Here is a 14513-nt window from a genome sequence, read left to right as displayed (position 1 = left end):
GAGCAATTGACCCTGTGTCTACTATATGATGCCTCAATTCTTGACATCGTGGTGCTCAATGGCCGCTCCGGTCTTGAGCTCTTGAGTGGATGAGTGTCCACCGCCAGCTAAGCCGAGCCTCTCGAAGATCCTTGCCATCCGTGCAGCCTGATCGCTGGCCAACTGGTCCTTGAACAAGATGTCCATCTCCTCGACAGTCTTGTGAGAAGTTTCAGGAATGACAAATATGGTCCACAGGAGCATACCAATACAACAAAAAGCGAAGATCAGGAACGTGCCAAATTTGATTTCCTCCAGCATGACAGGAGTTGCAAGAGCAACGGAGAAGTTACAAATCCAATTGACGGCGAAAATCATAGCCATGGCCTGTGAGCGGTGTTGGCTGGGGAAGATCTCGGAACTGATCACGTTCATGTTGATAGATGTCACTCCGTAGCCGATCATGTAGCTGTCAATCAGATGGTCAGTATTTCTAGTGTGCTGGATGAGAAGAGAGGGCCCTGCTCGAACGTACATGTAGATGAACGCGGCACCCGCATATCCAGCGCTGGTGTAGACGCCGAATTGGCCAGAGTACTTCCCGATAATGCCAGCCACAACGGCGTGGCCTATGATCATGATGCTCAGCCCAAGCATGAGCATATTGCGACGGCCAAACTTGTCCGAATAAAGAATGGCAACCTAGATCCATGTGAGTTTCACAGGCAAAGGCGATCGACCCGGGGGAGAGAGAGTGGGGGACGGGGGAAGCGGGGGGGACTAACTGTACACGAGAGCCAGAAAACCAATCCAACAATGCCGGTCGCAAGAAGCGCAGTAGTATTGTAGCTGAGACCAAGTTGGGAGAAGATCCTTTGGGAGGTGTTAGCGGCGGCCGCTCATGCAGTCAGAAGCAAACTTACAAAGGCGCGTAGTAGAGAATAGCGTTGATCTGTTGATTATTAGTAAAGGTGCGAGTGGGAGAAATAGTAATCTACACACCCCAGCCCATTGGTTCAAGACCATGTATACCACGCAAATATACAGGCGCTTGAACAGTCCGCGGTTTGTGAAAAACCTTTGGAAGGTCTCCCACGTTAGTCTGAGTAGACCTGCATTTGGATACAGCTCTTGCTCAAGCTCCTGTTCATAGATCATGTGGGCCTTCATTTCGAGGAACTCGGTCTGAACCAGGATACTGTCTCGTGGCAGCCGTCGAATCCTATTCAAATTAGTCATGGCTGGCGCTTGGGAGGTGTTCTACCTACTTCTCCATAATGTCGAGCGCTTCGTCAGGTCGATTCTTCATCATAAGCCAGCGCGGCGACGGAGGAGCCAACCACACGAAAAGACCAAGTATAAGAGCGAAAGGGATCTGCAAGCCCAGTGGGATCCTCCAGGAGCCGTCTCCTTGCCCGGTGCAGCCACCGGCTCTGGTCCAACTGATTAGCAATGCAGGGATAGGGAAAAGATGTCAACTTACGGAACATCGTTATATGGATCAAATGAATTGTTCGGTCCAGTATACGGTGTCTCAGGGGCACAACGGATGCCGCCCAGAAAGTGAAAGCCGTAGGTGACGAAAAAGGCCAGCATGTTGCCCAAGGTTAGGAAGAACATGTAGAAGGCAATCAATGTACCACGAAGCTGAGGTGGAGCGATTTCGCAGTTGTAAATTGCCTACAACCCTGTCAGTGAAAGATATCAACTCTCATCGTAGGCAATCAAACTTGCCGCAGTGTTGGCGAGGATACCAACGCCCACGCCACAAATCAAGCGGCCAGCAATGATCATGCCCGCATTCACAGCGCCAGTTAGGAGGCAGGTCCCAACGATGATAATTGCGACCGACATAAGGAGAGCGTATCTGCGACTGTATTTGTCCGCGAGCGGTGCCGCAATAATAGATCCTACTGCCCCTGAAAGTTCCATGCTGGCCACCACCCAGCCCTTGAAGGTCGCATCTGCGTAGATCCTTGGGAAATGAGCGCCAAAGTTTTCGTCAGTAAGGATATTGGAAAGAACGCCCTGCGTGTCTGTTCAGTATGCATTCAACTGTTAAGGTCTGCCAAGGGTCTTACACCGGGGTATCCGTACATGAACCCAGCAAAGGCAATCGAGAAGGAGACGAAGCTGACGTAGGGATTCTGGATCAGACCCAAGGGACCACTCGCCATGTCGGCGGTAAGTTCCTCCATCTTACCCTTGTCGTCATGTTCACCGACAATGCCCTCAAGCTTGACGGACTTCTCGGTCGGTGCCATTGTGACTTGCGGTGAGTGAGCAAGCTAGGTCGCTGCAGGAATAATCAGGTACAATCCAGCTGGTTTCGAAGGCTGATGCCAGTGTACTAGTATGTGAACGACCGACGAGATTTGTAGACAGACCAAGGACAAGCGAAGTCTTCTTTATATAAGCGAAACCCAGCCGTCCAGGCATATCGAAACCGGCAAAATAGCCCTCCACACGCTACCTCCGCAAATTGTCGGCAGGGTACTCCGTATCCCACGAACTATCCCGCACTCCTTGGTAATGACATACAGACTCTGCGAAGGACAAAGAGGAACGTGGAAGGCCGGATAAATTTGACCACTCCGTCCGCTGAAGCTGGGAAAGGAGAATCTGATTCGGAAACTCAAGACGTGGTGCTAGTCCAAGCCGCAATCCCCACCCCAGACTTGGATGTTCCCCATGATTGGGGAATATTACTTCAAATCGACCCATTTTCACTTAGAATTAGGGGGATGATTGGCGTGTTGTCTTCCCGCTTGACTGGCGAGCCAAACATGGAAGCTTCCATTCTCGGCGAAAAACGTTGAAGAGGTCCTCTTGCTGTTGATATTCCACCTCCACGTCCGCATGATCAGGTACTGTAGCCTCTAGTGGTATACCCCCTTAGTACTTTTGAAATTGCATATTGATGCTCTTGACAAGTCTTTAGCCGCCGGTTAATATGAACCCTATTCGGCGAGCTTCGACAGTGTGTCCGAAAAACGGCGTTGGATGCCGTGTTGAATTTATGGTACCGCATCTCTTGCCATCCGGCACCTCGTCTATGCCGCGGACATTCCAAAGGGAGCCAAACAAGTCTCTCACCGTCTGTCGAGATCCATCGATCAAAGCACTGCCTCTTTCGCTGAAGCTCGTGGTCATACCCAACAACTCAGAGAAGGTTCAACATCCAAGATGAAGTTCAGAGACGGCATGTGGTTCGTGAAGGAGGGGATGAAGGTCGAGTATGCCATCGAAGTTTCACAAGAGAACACTGAGATCAGAGACGAAGGGAAAACAGTTCATCTGTTATGCCCAACCCGCTCAGTGAAGTCTCGCTCAGGCGCAATTGACACGTCTGCCTTGAATCTCGATATAACCGCACATTCTCCTGGCATCATATCCATCGAAACGACGCACTGGGCTGGTGCTCGACGGCGAGGTCCGTTCTTCCAACTGTATCCTCATGAAAGGCCCGAATGCCAACCTGCCATCAAGCATGGTGATGGCTACATCTCGCTCTCCTCGGGAGAGCTGACGTGCAAAGTCAACACGGAAACTGACAACTTTGGCATCGAGTTCAGTGATCAAAGTCACGCGCATCGCAAGCTGACGAGCTTCGACTTCCGCTCGCTTGGATTGGCGTACTCAAATCCGCCTACGCAATCGCGGTCGTTGGCCCACTCGTTGGACAAAGTCGGTTGTTACATCGTAGCACAGCTGTCAATGTCGGTTGGCGAGAAGATATACGGCTTTGGTGAGCAGTTCACCGAGTTTGTCAAGAACGGGCAAAGAATACGTGCTTTCAACGAGAACGGAGGTACTAGCTCGGAGCAAGCGTACAAGGCGATTCCATTTTATCTCACCAACCGTGGGTACGGCGTCTTTGTCGACCATACCGAACTCGTAGACTTTGAAGTTGGAAGTGAACGCAGTGCGAGGTGCCAATTCAGCGTCGAGGGACAGAGGCTGAAGTTCTATCTTATTAACGGACCCACCCCGAAAGATATCATAGAGAGGTACTGCTTACTGACCGGAAGGCCGTCACTGCCACCAGCGTGGAGCTTTGGTCTCTGGCTCTCGACAAGCTTCACGACAAATTGGAACGAGGAATCCGTTGAAGGGTTCATGACCAGAATGAAAGAACTTGACAGTCCAGTCCACACTTTGCACCTGGTGAGCCCTCTCAGGAAAGCACAAACTTACATGATCTGGCTGACTGAGCTTTAGGACTCTTTCTGGATGCGCCGATTTCGATTCTGCGATTTCACCTTCAACAACAATGTGTTCAATGACCCCAAGTCCATGATCGCACGGCTGAAATCCAAGTTTAACGTGCACATCTGCGTCTGGATAAACGCTTACATCGCTCAAGAATCACCTCTCTTCCAGGAGGGTATGGACAACAATTATCTTATCCGCCGCCGTAACGGAGATGTGTGGCAATGGGACTACTGGCAGCCAGGGATGGGGATTGTGGACTTTACCAACCCAGCAGCAAGGAAATGGTACCGGTCCTACCTGCACAAGCTGGTAGATCTGGGGGTTGACTCTTTCAAAACCGACTTTGGCGAGGATATCCCGTACATCGATGCCCAATTCCACGATGGGAGTGATCCAAAGAAAGTGCATAACTACTTTGCGCAGCTTTACAACGAAGCCGTGTTTGGAGTACTCAAGGAACGGTTTGGGGAAGGTAAAGCCTGCGTATTCGCGCGGTCAGCCACCGCAGGCGGACAGCGCATGCCTTGTCATTGGGGAGGAGACAGCGAAAGCACTGCGGTCGCTATGGCCGAGACGCTTCGCGGAGGTCTGTCTCTAAGTACTACTGGCTTCGGATACTGGTCTCACGATATTGGAGGATTCGAGGGGCACCCACCTGCGGACCTGTACAAACGATGGGTTGCGTTTGGCTTGCTGTCGACACATTCCAGACTTCATGGCTCGGAATCGTATCGCGTGCCTTGGAACTATGATGACGAGGCATGCGACGTGCTGCGCCTGTTCACGAAGCTCAAGTGCCGGCTCATGCCTTACCTGTATTCACAGGCAGTCATCAACGCGAAGACAGGTGTTCCTATCCTACGCCCGATGTTCTTTGACTTCGGTAACGATCCTACTGCTTGGACTCTCGATCGACAGTATATGCTTGGTGATTACCTGTTGGTTGCACCAGTGTTTGAGGCCAGCGGACAGGTTGAGTTCTACCTTCCCGCAGGAAAGTGGACGCGATGGTTCGGTTCGGATAAAGGCCATGCTGGCGAGGTTGTCGAGGGTCCAAAATGGATGGAAGAGACTTATAACATGATGTCGCTTCCACTATATGTGAGGGAAGGGTCTGTTCTTGTTCTAGGCCAAGAAGGAGAAGGTAGAGTCGAGTATGACTACACCACTGATGTGGAGATAAGATGTTACAATGTCACTGCTGAGATAGAACGGCTCGTAGTTGACATGGAAGGGAACGAACTTGGTTCGGTCAAACTCAAGGGGACGAAAGTGGAGGTTCCTCAAGCGATGAAGAGATGGAAAGCTGTCGACCATGCTGGCAACATGCTAGCGGAAGGGAAGTAAGACGCTATTGTTGTGCCGTCTATCAGTCCCTCTCAGGCACTCTAAAAATCTACCCGTACTCCGTAGACTAGAAGGAAAGGGTAGGGAGAGAGAGAAAGAGCCCGAGATTAAGGCCGGGCGATAACTCCACGGTCCGTGCACTTTGGGGCGCGGAATTCGATATCCCACGATCTCCTTAGAATCCTTATCTTTTCCTCAGCTCGACTGATGCGGAATACTCGGTCCACCATGTCCTTCCTTCGTGAGGTCTGCGAAGGTCGTCAGAACGAGCACTGAAGCGTGGCCGCAGGGGGCGTCTTCTTCGAACAGGTAGCTTCTCTCATCTGGACAGGCAGCTTTGGTTCTCCCACTGGTCCGTCACGCGGAATGGGAGCGAATAACAAAATCCTGAGTTGTCGCCCTTGCCGAGAGCGCAAGGTCCGCTGCGATCGTATGACACCATGCAAAAGCTGCGTTCGACATGGATGCGAGACTCGCTGTCAGCCTTACCAGCCTGCCTGCTGGACCTATCAAGACAAGCTGCCCATAACACGGGCAAATAAATCAGTTCGACGAGCACAAAGTATTAGTACTGCTATTGATACTTGTACCGGGAGGCCTACTACAACTCAACTCTTGGCCTCAGTCAGCAGTCTAAGCACTTATCACAGCGTACCCTCGAACGCCAACTCGGAACAACGACAGTGCAATTTGGATACTAACCCCCAGCAAAGATATATCACTAGCAACTCGACCGGGGATGGTGTAAGTAGTAACTATGATCCAGCTGCTCTTTCAGTCGAAGCACTCCGGACTCACAACGACCTCCGGTGCCTCTATGAAGATGAAGGGTCTCAAGCAGCGATAACAGCGCCGTCTTTCTCCGGGTCCGGTGTCACATTGTCGACCTCCGAGAAGACCAACTGGCAGCTCTATCTTGCGAGCTGTCTTCCCCCTCGATCACAATGCGACTTATTCGTGGCCTACTTTTTCGAGAGCACAAATTGGATCTACCAGGCGATTCACGCACCGTCCTTTCGTCAAAAATACGAAATATTCTGGCGGACACCAGTCAAGGACATTGATCTTGTCTGGCTGGCCCTTCTCTATGTGATGATATCCTTGACCGCTTTGTACATTGATCCCAGGACGTGCGAGAGCGTCGGCTTCGATGCATCCAATGTCCGAGACAGCGGCCACCTTTGGTTCCGGCTGTCTCGGCAGGCTCTGCATGCTGGAGAATATGAATCACGACCATGTTTGACTCAGCTTCAGGTCTTCATCGAATCGCAGCTGTACTGGTATGCCACGAAGGCAGTCGAATCATTGAATTCGTAAGTCCATCTCCTGCAAAATCTTCCAGGCCTCGTCTTCTAAATTTTCAGTGCGCTAGGTCAGGCCATTCGCTGTGCTCAAGCAATAGGCCTTGACAAAGACAGAACGCCTGCTGCAGATTTGGCGTCCGAACTCCGTCATCGTATATGGTGGGACCTTTGCTGTTCAGACACGTTCCAGTCTCTCTGTCTGGACAGGCAAACATTGGTGCAAGCACACCTGTCGGATGTGCCCATGCCACAGAATTGCGATGACAGCGACATCACCCAGTCTACAATCAATCCTCGGCCCATTGAAGACCCTACTGTGATGTCCATGCATGTCCTTCGTGCTCACCTGTTCAAGACTTTTAACAAACTCTATGCGGACAACGGAGCTGCATTAGCATCTTATGAGGAGGTTTCTTCGATCGACGGCAATATCATAGCGATTGTAAACCAGTTCCCATGGTATTTCAAGAGTGCTCCAGGAAATGCAATCGTCAGCCCTACACTTCCACCGGCGTACGACTACATCCAATGGCAACACCACCTTATTCATAACTCGATCTGTGTACAACGTATCCGTATGTATCGGCCTTTCCTTCGCACTTCCTACCACAATGCATGCTGGTCGAAATGCATTGAGGCAGTAGAGGAGGCTTTTGCTGTCTACCATGCAATTCGCGCTGCAAACCCCGCGCGGTTCCAACGATCACAGAGAATGCTCGCTCAGAGCTACCAGATATTCTGCTCAGCCGTGTCCATAGCAGTTTTCCTGCTCGTGGAACGCCCGGTCGTGCCGAGCCGAATGCAGTCTGATATTGAAGTTGTGATTCAGGATTTGCAGAAGCTAGTCCAGAACCACAGTTCGACTCCGATGGCAGTGGCCGGTCGAGACGTTCTAACGAAGATTCTCCACGCGTATAACAATGGAGATGGTCTACAAGCTCACCATAACGCCCAGGATGGGGCGCCCAGTTCCAACTGGCATTCGCTCATTCCAGAGATCTATGCTTATATGGGCGGCAAGAGAAAGACAAAGACGTATCTTGAACGATGCGCTGTCTCTCATATTGTCAATCAGGAGAGCAGCATTACTGCCGCACAGGCTAGCCCTGTCACGCATTCTCAAGCGGGTACAACAGCCACACCACCAGATGTAGTGCAGGCGACTCAGGGGTCCATCGACATGATATATCCCACTTCAGCGGATGCCACAATTTCAAACGACCCAGTGCCTTCATTTGGATTCGACCTCCACTTCGACGTTCTGAATTGGGGTGCTGAAGACTTTCCATTCTTACAGTGAAGCACAGACAGGCCGAGCTAGATACGAAGCATCCTTTTGAATGGAGACTCTAGACCGCTACGTGTAGAGGGACGTGTCCGATATCGTGATGAGTGGTGACCACTCAGCGCTAATCTGCTATCGTACCATAGACAATCCAATTGGGGATGTTGTCGTTGATTAGCCATGACACCATGGTCATATTGCACCTGGATAGGAGCACTGGAGGTTGATTTATACGTGCCCGAGCAAGACATGACTAAAGAATCTGTCTTGGACCAGGAGATCCTTCTGCCCACCTAAACTGTCCTCGCTTCTGTTTGGCGTCGAATGGCACCGTAGCGCCAATATACACGATGTACCCATGAGACCATAGTTATTTGCACATGCCTTGATGCCCCGAAGATACACTAGTGGATGACTAATCTTGAACCATTAAAGTAACGCTAAGATAAGATAAGATGTCTAAGTCTTCGCAGGAAATATTCTTGTGGAGGACATGGCGGAACTTGACTGCACGCCTCTTTCAAAACAATTTGCTCTTGTGTGAAAGACAATACAGCATGGCGGATACTTCGAAAGAGCCTCTGGCGAACGAGCAGAAACCAATACACACCATCATATTAGACTCCTCACCTCTTCTGCTTAACACGCCCGGCATCTCCACCCTCCTTGCGAACGGCCATGTTCTAGTGACCACTCCTTCTGTTATCGCTGAAATCCGAGGGGAAGAAGCAAGAGCCAGGATCGAAACACTATACAAGCCTTTTCTTACTATCAAAAACCCCAGACCAGAAAGTGTTAAACTTGTCAAAGAATTTGCGAGGAAAACTGGGGACGGCGCGGTTCTCAGTCAAACGGATTTTGAAGTACTTGCGTTAGCATACGATGTCGAATGTGAGCGAAATAATGGCGACTGGCGTCTGCGAGCAACTCCGGGTCAGAAGAGGGTGAATGGTAGTCCGCCACAGAAACAAGCAGCGCAGGATGAGCCGAACGATGTGGCCGAGCCAGATGCTGCTGAATCGGAAAATCCAAAGAAAAAAGAGGAAGGGGAGCAGGAAGATGAGATCAAGAATCAAGTTGAGTCGCTGAGTCTGAACGGTGGGGAAGACCAGCAACCACGACATCAGCAGACAGTCGAAGTGGCCGAGGAGCAGCCTGAACCCGAGGGCTTCCCCACGTCAGAAACAGGAGAACAAATTACACAGATACAAGTCGCTGGCGCAGAGTCCGACTCTGATGAGGGCTGGATAACACCATCGAATATCAAGAAGCGACAAGCAAAAGATGAGGATGCAAGCAGTAAATCACTATCCGAGACGAAACACCTGCAAGTTGCCACGATGACCGGTGATTTTGCAATGCAAAATGTACTACTCCAAATGAACCTCAACTTACTGTCAAGCAAGACTTGCCAGCGGATCTCGCAGATCAAGCAGTTCATCCTCCGGTGCCACGGCTGCTTTGCGACAACGAAGGACATGAGCAAGCAATTCTGTCCTCGATGCGGAAAAGCCACCTTGACACGAGTAAGCTGCACGACTAACGACAAAGGCGAGGTCAAATTGCATCTCAAGGCGAATATGCAGTGGAACAACAGGGGAAATGTTTTCTCCATACCGAAGCCAACCAGCGGCAGTGCGAATCAGAAATGGAAAGGCCCGAGACAAGGTGGAGGACAAAGCGGCTGGGGCAACGATCTGATTTTGGCCGAAGACCAGAAAGAGTATATCAGGGCAATGTCGTCGATGAAGAGGACGAAAGAGAAGGATCTCATGGACCAAGATACCCTCCCAAGTATCTTGACTGGAGACAGAGGTCAGAATTCTGGCAGGATGCGGATTGGAGCTGGTAGGAATATCAACTCAAGGAAAAGATAGTTGCCAGAGAAACTTAGTAATCCTATAAAGCCACGACCGACATATCAAGTCTTTTGGGTATCCTGTCGTCAAAAGATGCCGAACTCCATACGCCAGAACTCAGTGATACTTCCAGCATAGTAAATGGTGAGCCACGCCTTTTCGCGACCAGGCTCTCCGCAGGCGCAGCGTCACTTCTCGCTCGCAGACCCTGTCCATCAACGAGAGGTTGTCCAGCCATCACTCATCCTATCTCCCGTCGGGTTGCACTTGCAGTCGGACCTTGAGCTATTGGCTCGTCTCGGATAATGTTCTCTTGTGATATGTTCATTTCTTGCTTTCTTCTGAAGCCCTGTCAGCGTCTGCGTCTGGAGAAGGGGAACTTGGCGCACACACTCTGTTGTGTAAGGAGGAGACCATAACGTTTCTTCAGGGTCACTCGCTGCCTATGACGATGTCAGGTGAGAAGTAATATAGCACACACTCGTATTTTACCTCGAATACTTGTCATCGGGTGAAAATCTCGCGGGATGCGCCGATTTTGTGACGACGCCATCCAGGACTTTTTTCAGCGTGTAGACTCTTTTTCCCGTGACCGGGTCTTCATTGTACATCAAATGCATTTTGTCGGGATGGCACCAGTTTTGCTTGACTCTCAACGACAATTCTTTCCTGCACTCGCCAAAAGAAATAATGAGACAGAAATTGGCAGATTGTGGTTGGAGGACAAGATCGGCAACTTGCAACTGCAACGAAAAAAATTTCCCCGCGCGACCGAAAGCACAAGAATAGGTTTTCGGGATTATTGCAGCCAACAAACGCACTTCTTACATCAACCTATTCTGCTTCTTGATCAGCGCAAGCCCATCAACAACAAGCGAGGCGTCTCATCCCGCATCAATGCCTTGTCGGACGTCACATTCATGACCTTCATCTCCTGTCGTCCTGCGGCACAACGGAAGTGAAGTAAGTCTGCCCAACCTTACAACATCACTCCACCTACACATTGCTCTATTTTCCCGTGATGACTCCTTTCTTTTGCCTAGGAGGGTAGCACTTTGATTTCAGCTCCCTCTGATGTGTGCACTTGTATTAGACTACAACGGTATCTGATGGTTCAAATCCTACAAATTTCTTCGCCTTCTGACTGTTCTTTGACGTACAAGGCTGACCAAGAAACTGCTCAGACTTGATGCCATGACTCAGTATGGCTACCTCCGCAGCTGTATCAACGATGAGCCAGGCAGACCCAGCCTCATCGGCGAAGGCCACAGCCCCAAAACCACAAAAGCGATCTCGCAGACCCAACTACAACTACATCCACCGAAATCTCCTTCCCGTTGAAATCTATCCACTTCCTGTCCTCATCCCACACAATCCGTTGTCCTTGGTCGCAATTGCTCTATCCTACCTTGCTCAGGTCCTGGCTCCGCCGTCGAGACCGACATACAAAGGCTATTTCTCGTCAGCAACCTCATCCATCCACGTTACAGATCCAGAAACAATCCGTAAACTATGGGAGATGGGATTCTTTGGCCGAGGTAGCTTAAGTCGAAGCGAGCCGACATGGTTAGACAATCGCAAGAAAAAAGGGGTTACCGCAGAAGAGAATACAGCCCAACGTCGACAGGCGAGACGACAGGGGAAGCAAGAACGGGCTCGGAAAGAACAAGAAGAAATAGAGCAAAAACTGGCTGAAGAATCGCAGACGAACGATGCCACCAACAGCCATGTGAATGGTGTTCTGTCAGAAAATGTCTTGAAGACGAACGCTCGAGACCTCAGTGATATTGGGAGCGTGCTGGACTCTGCCAACGGCACCGCGACACCCGAAAATGAAGAGGACAAAGAGAATTGTTCCATAGATGGATTTCACGAATGGAAGAAAGTCATTGAGGCAAATGGCATCCCAACACCTCCGCCAACATCAACATCATCAGAGGCTAGTCACATTGACGGTCGACCGGTAAAGCGAATGCAGCGAACCAAGACTGTCCGCTTCTCGCCTACAATTGAAGCAAGGGAATTTGATTTGAGTTCACCTATCATATCTCCCATTAAAGGTCCTGGTTCGTCGCCGCTAGAAGAAGTGCAATCACCAAAAGAACCTGTTCAGGAAAATCAGGAACACCTGAACTTGTCACTTGAGGAGGCATTTTTCCTCTCCTATGGGCTGGGACTGCTCCAAGTCTACTGTGACGACAGCGATGCTGTTCTACCTCCATCATCTCAATTATCCCTCTTTCGGCGACACTCATTCTCTCCTCCGAGAAGCTTGTCAATGACCGCAGAGCCCGACGACCCCTTCATGCTCTCATACGCTGTCTATCATCATTACCGCTCTCTCGGTTGGGTAGTTCGATCAGGAGTCAAATTCTCCACCGATTATTTACTCTACAATCGCGGTCCTGCGTTCTCGCATGCAGAATTTGCCGTGATTATTATTCCTTCATACAGCCATCCCCACTGGACAGATTCATCCCAGAACAGAAAGTTGGCTGAGCAGAAAACCAAGAAGTCGTGGTGGTGGCTGCATGGAGTCAACCGAGTTCAGGCACAGGTGCACAAACAGCTGGTCTTGTGCTATGTGGATGTACCACCTCCGTTGAAGGAGGACGAAAAAGGCCGGCAAATTGACATTGGAATGCTTCTTGCACGGTATAAGATTCGAGACGTTAATGTACGGCGCTGGACTCCGAACAGAAGTCGAGATTGACGATTGACGACTGCACGATTCATTTTTGTAGAATACATGAAATCATGACAATTGCCAGCCTTTGTGTCGAGTTCGACACTGGAACAGATATGACGAGACGTTTCCGATCCACTGCCTTGGTCAGACTTGTTCCTGATGTCCTTACCTCTTCTTGCGGGCTTGCGCAGTACCGCTTATGTGCCATCACAACGTCGGGTGTCTCATTAGAAGAGATGCCTCGATCTCCGTTTTGTGTTCTATGAGAAATGTCTCTTCGGCCCTCGTGTGCTCTTGCCGTACTAATGACAGTCTCCCAGGTGGCCGTGCCGAGTCATTGCTGGCTACAGGAGTCTCGGTCACTCCACTTCTTTGTCGTCTCTTGGGTCACTGCTTGGTCATTGCCAGCAAAGACAGAGTAAAGATCGAGTAGTGCACATGAGCTGACGTGAAGCAACAAGGTACCATTGACTCAATTCCGTCCGTTACGCTTCCACTCAACATTTGGGGCTAGCTAAACAACCATTCTGAACTTCAGCTTATCCTTTACCACAATTTCATCCTCCATCTTCGCAAGCTCGTCCACATCCCAGGTGACAGCAAGATATCTGCCACTCAGCCACTCCCTCCTCTCCTTCGTCAACCAGGTCAGGAACCCTCCGCACAAACCGACGTCGTCAGTCAAGACTATGCACATCCCCTAAGTCAGCACAATACCATCCCGACTTGGTCATTTCCGCAAACTCACGCGTATCCCACCCATCGCCCTCCCGTGTGCTATGCCTTTCGGTCTGCGGCGTGAGTACGGCTCCCGGATGGACCGCAAACGCCTGCAATCCACTTCTTTCATGGTCGTTGTGCATATACTCCGCCATTCGCACGTTGGCTAATTTGCTTATATTGTACGCTGTAGGCACAAACTTGCTGTCGTAGCAAGGTGCCGCCGTGCTCGTTATGACGCCATACGCCCTGATCGCGGACGGGTTGGATCCGGAAACCAATCCAGGCGTGAAGTACTTGGCCACATAGTAGCTGCCCAGGTAATTGATGGACGTGACGCGGGCAAAATCATCGTCCTCAACGATGCACACGGGAAGCCTTCGATACGTCTGCTCACCCGTTTCAGCATCTGTGTCGTACAAGTACCGACTTATCACGCCTGCATTGGCGATGACCACATCCAACCGGCCGCTGAACACGGTAGCTACTGCCTCTGCGAGCCCGTTCACGGCCTGCGGATCCGCTGTATCACATGTTTGCTTCAGGACCTCGACCTCAGGATTGAGTTTTCGCAAATCATTCTCGAGGGCATCAAGGTTCGACTGCGTTCGACTAGAAATACATAGGCCCGTGGCACCGGCTCGAGCGCACGCAAGAGCAATATGATACCCCAGCCCTTTGCCCGCGCCGGTGACGACGACCACAAAAGGCGACGAGACCTTGTTGTTCTCTGGCCGTGTTGGGCCTTCGGCATGCGTGTGCACAACCGAGGTAAAATTAATGCCGAAGTGGTCTGGGATGGTCACTTGGGACGAGTTGAAGTCGACCATCTCAAATCACTGTTTGGCAGCTCCTGCAAAGAACCGTGTTCCTACAAGAGACTGTGCAGGGATTCAATGCTCCCGAGGAATGACATTGTTAGAAACTCCTCAGAGTGTTAGGCCGTGAAATGCTCCGCGTTAAAGCAGGGAGCGGTGTAGCCGAACAGTCGAAGATGTCACCCTGGACGTGGGAAAGAAAACGTGGGGAACGGGTTCCATCTGGGTACTTGTTGAAATCGCCAACCAGTAGCGATGGCAGCTCTTTAGTGTCTGCAACGTCGACTAAGGTGTTTG

At 50.7% G+C, this 14513-nt stretch overlaps 6 protein-coding genes across 6 annotated transcripts; 4 read left to right on the top strand and 2 right to left on the bottom strand.

The window, feature by feature from the left end:
- Positions 1–33: 33 nt before the first annotated feature.
- Positions 34–2243, bottom strand: PV05_02260 (uncharacterized protein; the record flags this gene model as incomplete). The annotated part of the gene is made up of 9 exons (XM_013462826.1): positions 34–448; positions 515–681; positions 765–852; positions 903–931; positions 982–1201; positions 1248–1412; positions 1463–1659; positions 1738–2007; positions 2061–2243. 9 exons carry the CDS (start codon positions 2241–2243, stop codon positions 34–36), a joined length of 1734 nt encoding a protein of 577 aa, XP_013318280.1.
- Positions 2244–3165: 922 nt separating this feature from the next.
- Positions 3166–5541, top strand: PV05_02259 (uncharacterized protein; the record flags this gene model as incomplete). Its single annotated transcript, XM_013462825.1, has 2 exons — positions 3166–4146; positions 4201–5541. The coding sequence occupies 2 exons, from the start codon at positions 3166–3168 to the stop codon at positions 5539–5541; spliced, it is 2322 nt and encodes a 773-aa protein (XP_013318279.1).
- A 366-nt stretch (positions 5542–5907) lies between these two features.
- PV05_02258 (uncharacterized protein) lies at positions 5908–8145 on the top strand (the record flags this gene model as incomplete). The annotated part of the gene is made up of 2 exons (XM_013462824.1): positions 5908–6854; positions 6906–8145. The coding sequence occupies 2 exons, from the start codon at positions 5908–5910 to the stop codon at positions 8143–8145; spliced, it is 2187 nt and encodes a 728-aa protein (XP_013318278.1).
- Positions 8146–8653: 508 nt separating this feature from the next.
- PV05_02257 (uncharacterized protein) lies at positions 8654–10056 on the top strand. The gene has a single exon (XM_013462823.1). It carries the CDS (start codon positions 8688–8690, stop codon positions 10005–10007), a length of 1320 nt encoding a protein of 439 aa, XP_013318277.1. The 5' UTR covers positions 8654–8687; the 3' UTR covers positions 10008–10056.
- Positions 10057–10790: 734 nt separating this feature from the next.
- On the top strand, positions 10791–12790 carry PV05_02256 (tRNA-intron endonuclease). The gene is made up of 2 exons (XM_013462822.1): positions 10791–10952; positions 11174–12790. The coding sequence occupies exon 2, from the start codon at positions 11194–11196 to the stop codon at positions 12700–12702; it is 1509 nt and encodes a 502-aa protein (XP_013318276.1). The 5' UTR covers positions 10791–10952; positions 11174–11193; the 3' UTR covers positions 12703–12790.
- A 402-nt stretch (positions 12791–13192) lies between these two features.
- On the bottom strand, positions 13193–14228 carry PV05_02255 (uncharacterized protein; the record flags this gene model as incomplete). The annotated part of the gene is made up of 2 exons (XM_013462821.1): positions 13193–13365; positions 13427–14228. The coding sequence occupies 2 exons, from the start codon at positions 14226–14228 to the stop codon at positions 13193–13195; spliced, it is 975 nt and encodes a 324-aa protein (XP_013318275.1).
- Between the last annotated feature and the right edge of the window lie 285 nt (positions 14229–14513).

The sequence above is a fragment of the Exophiala xenobiotica genome, assembly GCF_000835505.1.
Source record: "Exophiala xenobiotica strain CBS 118157 unplaced genomic scaffold supercont1.2, whole genome shotgun sequence".
Taxonomy (NCBI): Eukaryota; Fungi; Ascomycota; class Eurotiomycetes; order Chaetothyriales; family Herpotrichiellaceae; genus Exophiala; species Exophiala xenobiotica.
This window is presented reverse-complemented; position numbering and strand designations above follow the sequence as displayed.

Bases quoted from the DNA above. Each gene is read 5' to 3' on its own strand.
- PV05_02257 (XM_013462823.1), top strand. From the start codon at position 8,688: ATGGCGGATACTTCGAAAGAGCCTCTGGCGAACGAGCAGAAACCAATA.
- PV05_02256 (XM_013462822.1), top strand. From the start codon at position 11,194: ATGGCTACCTCCGCAGCTGTATCAACGATGAGCCAGGCAGACCCAGCC.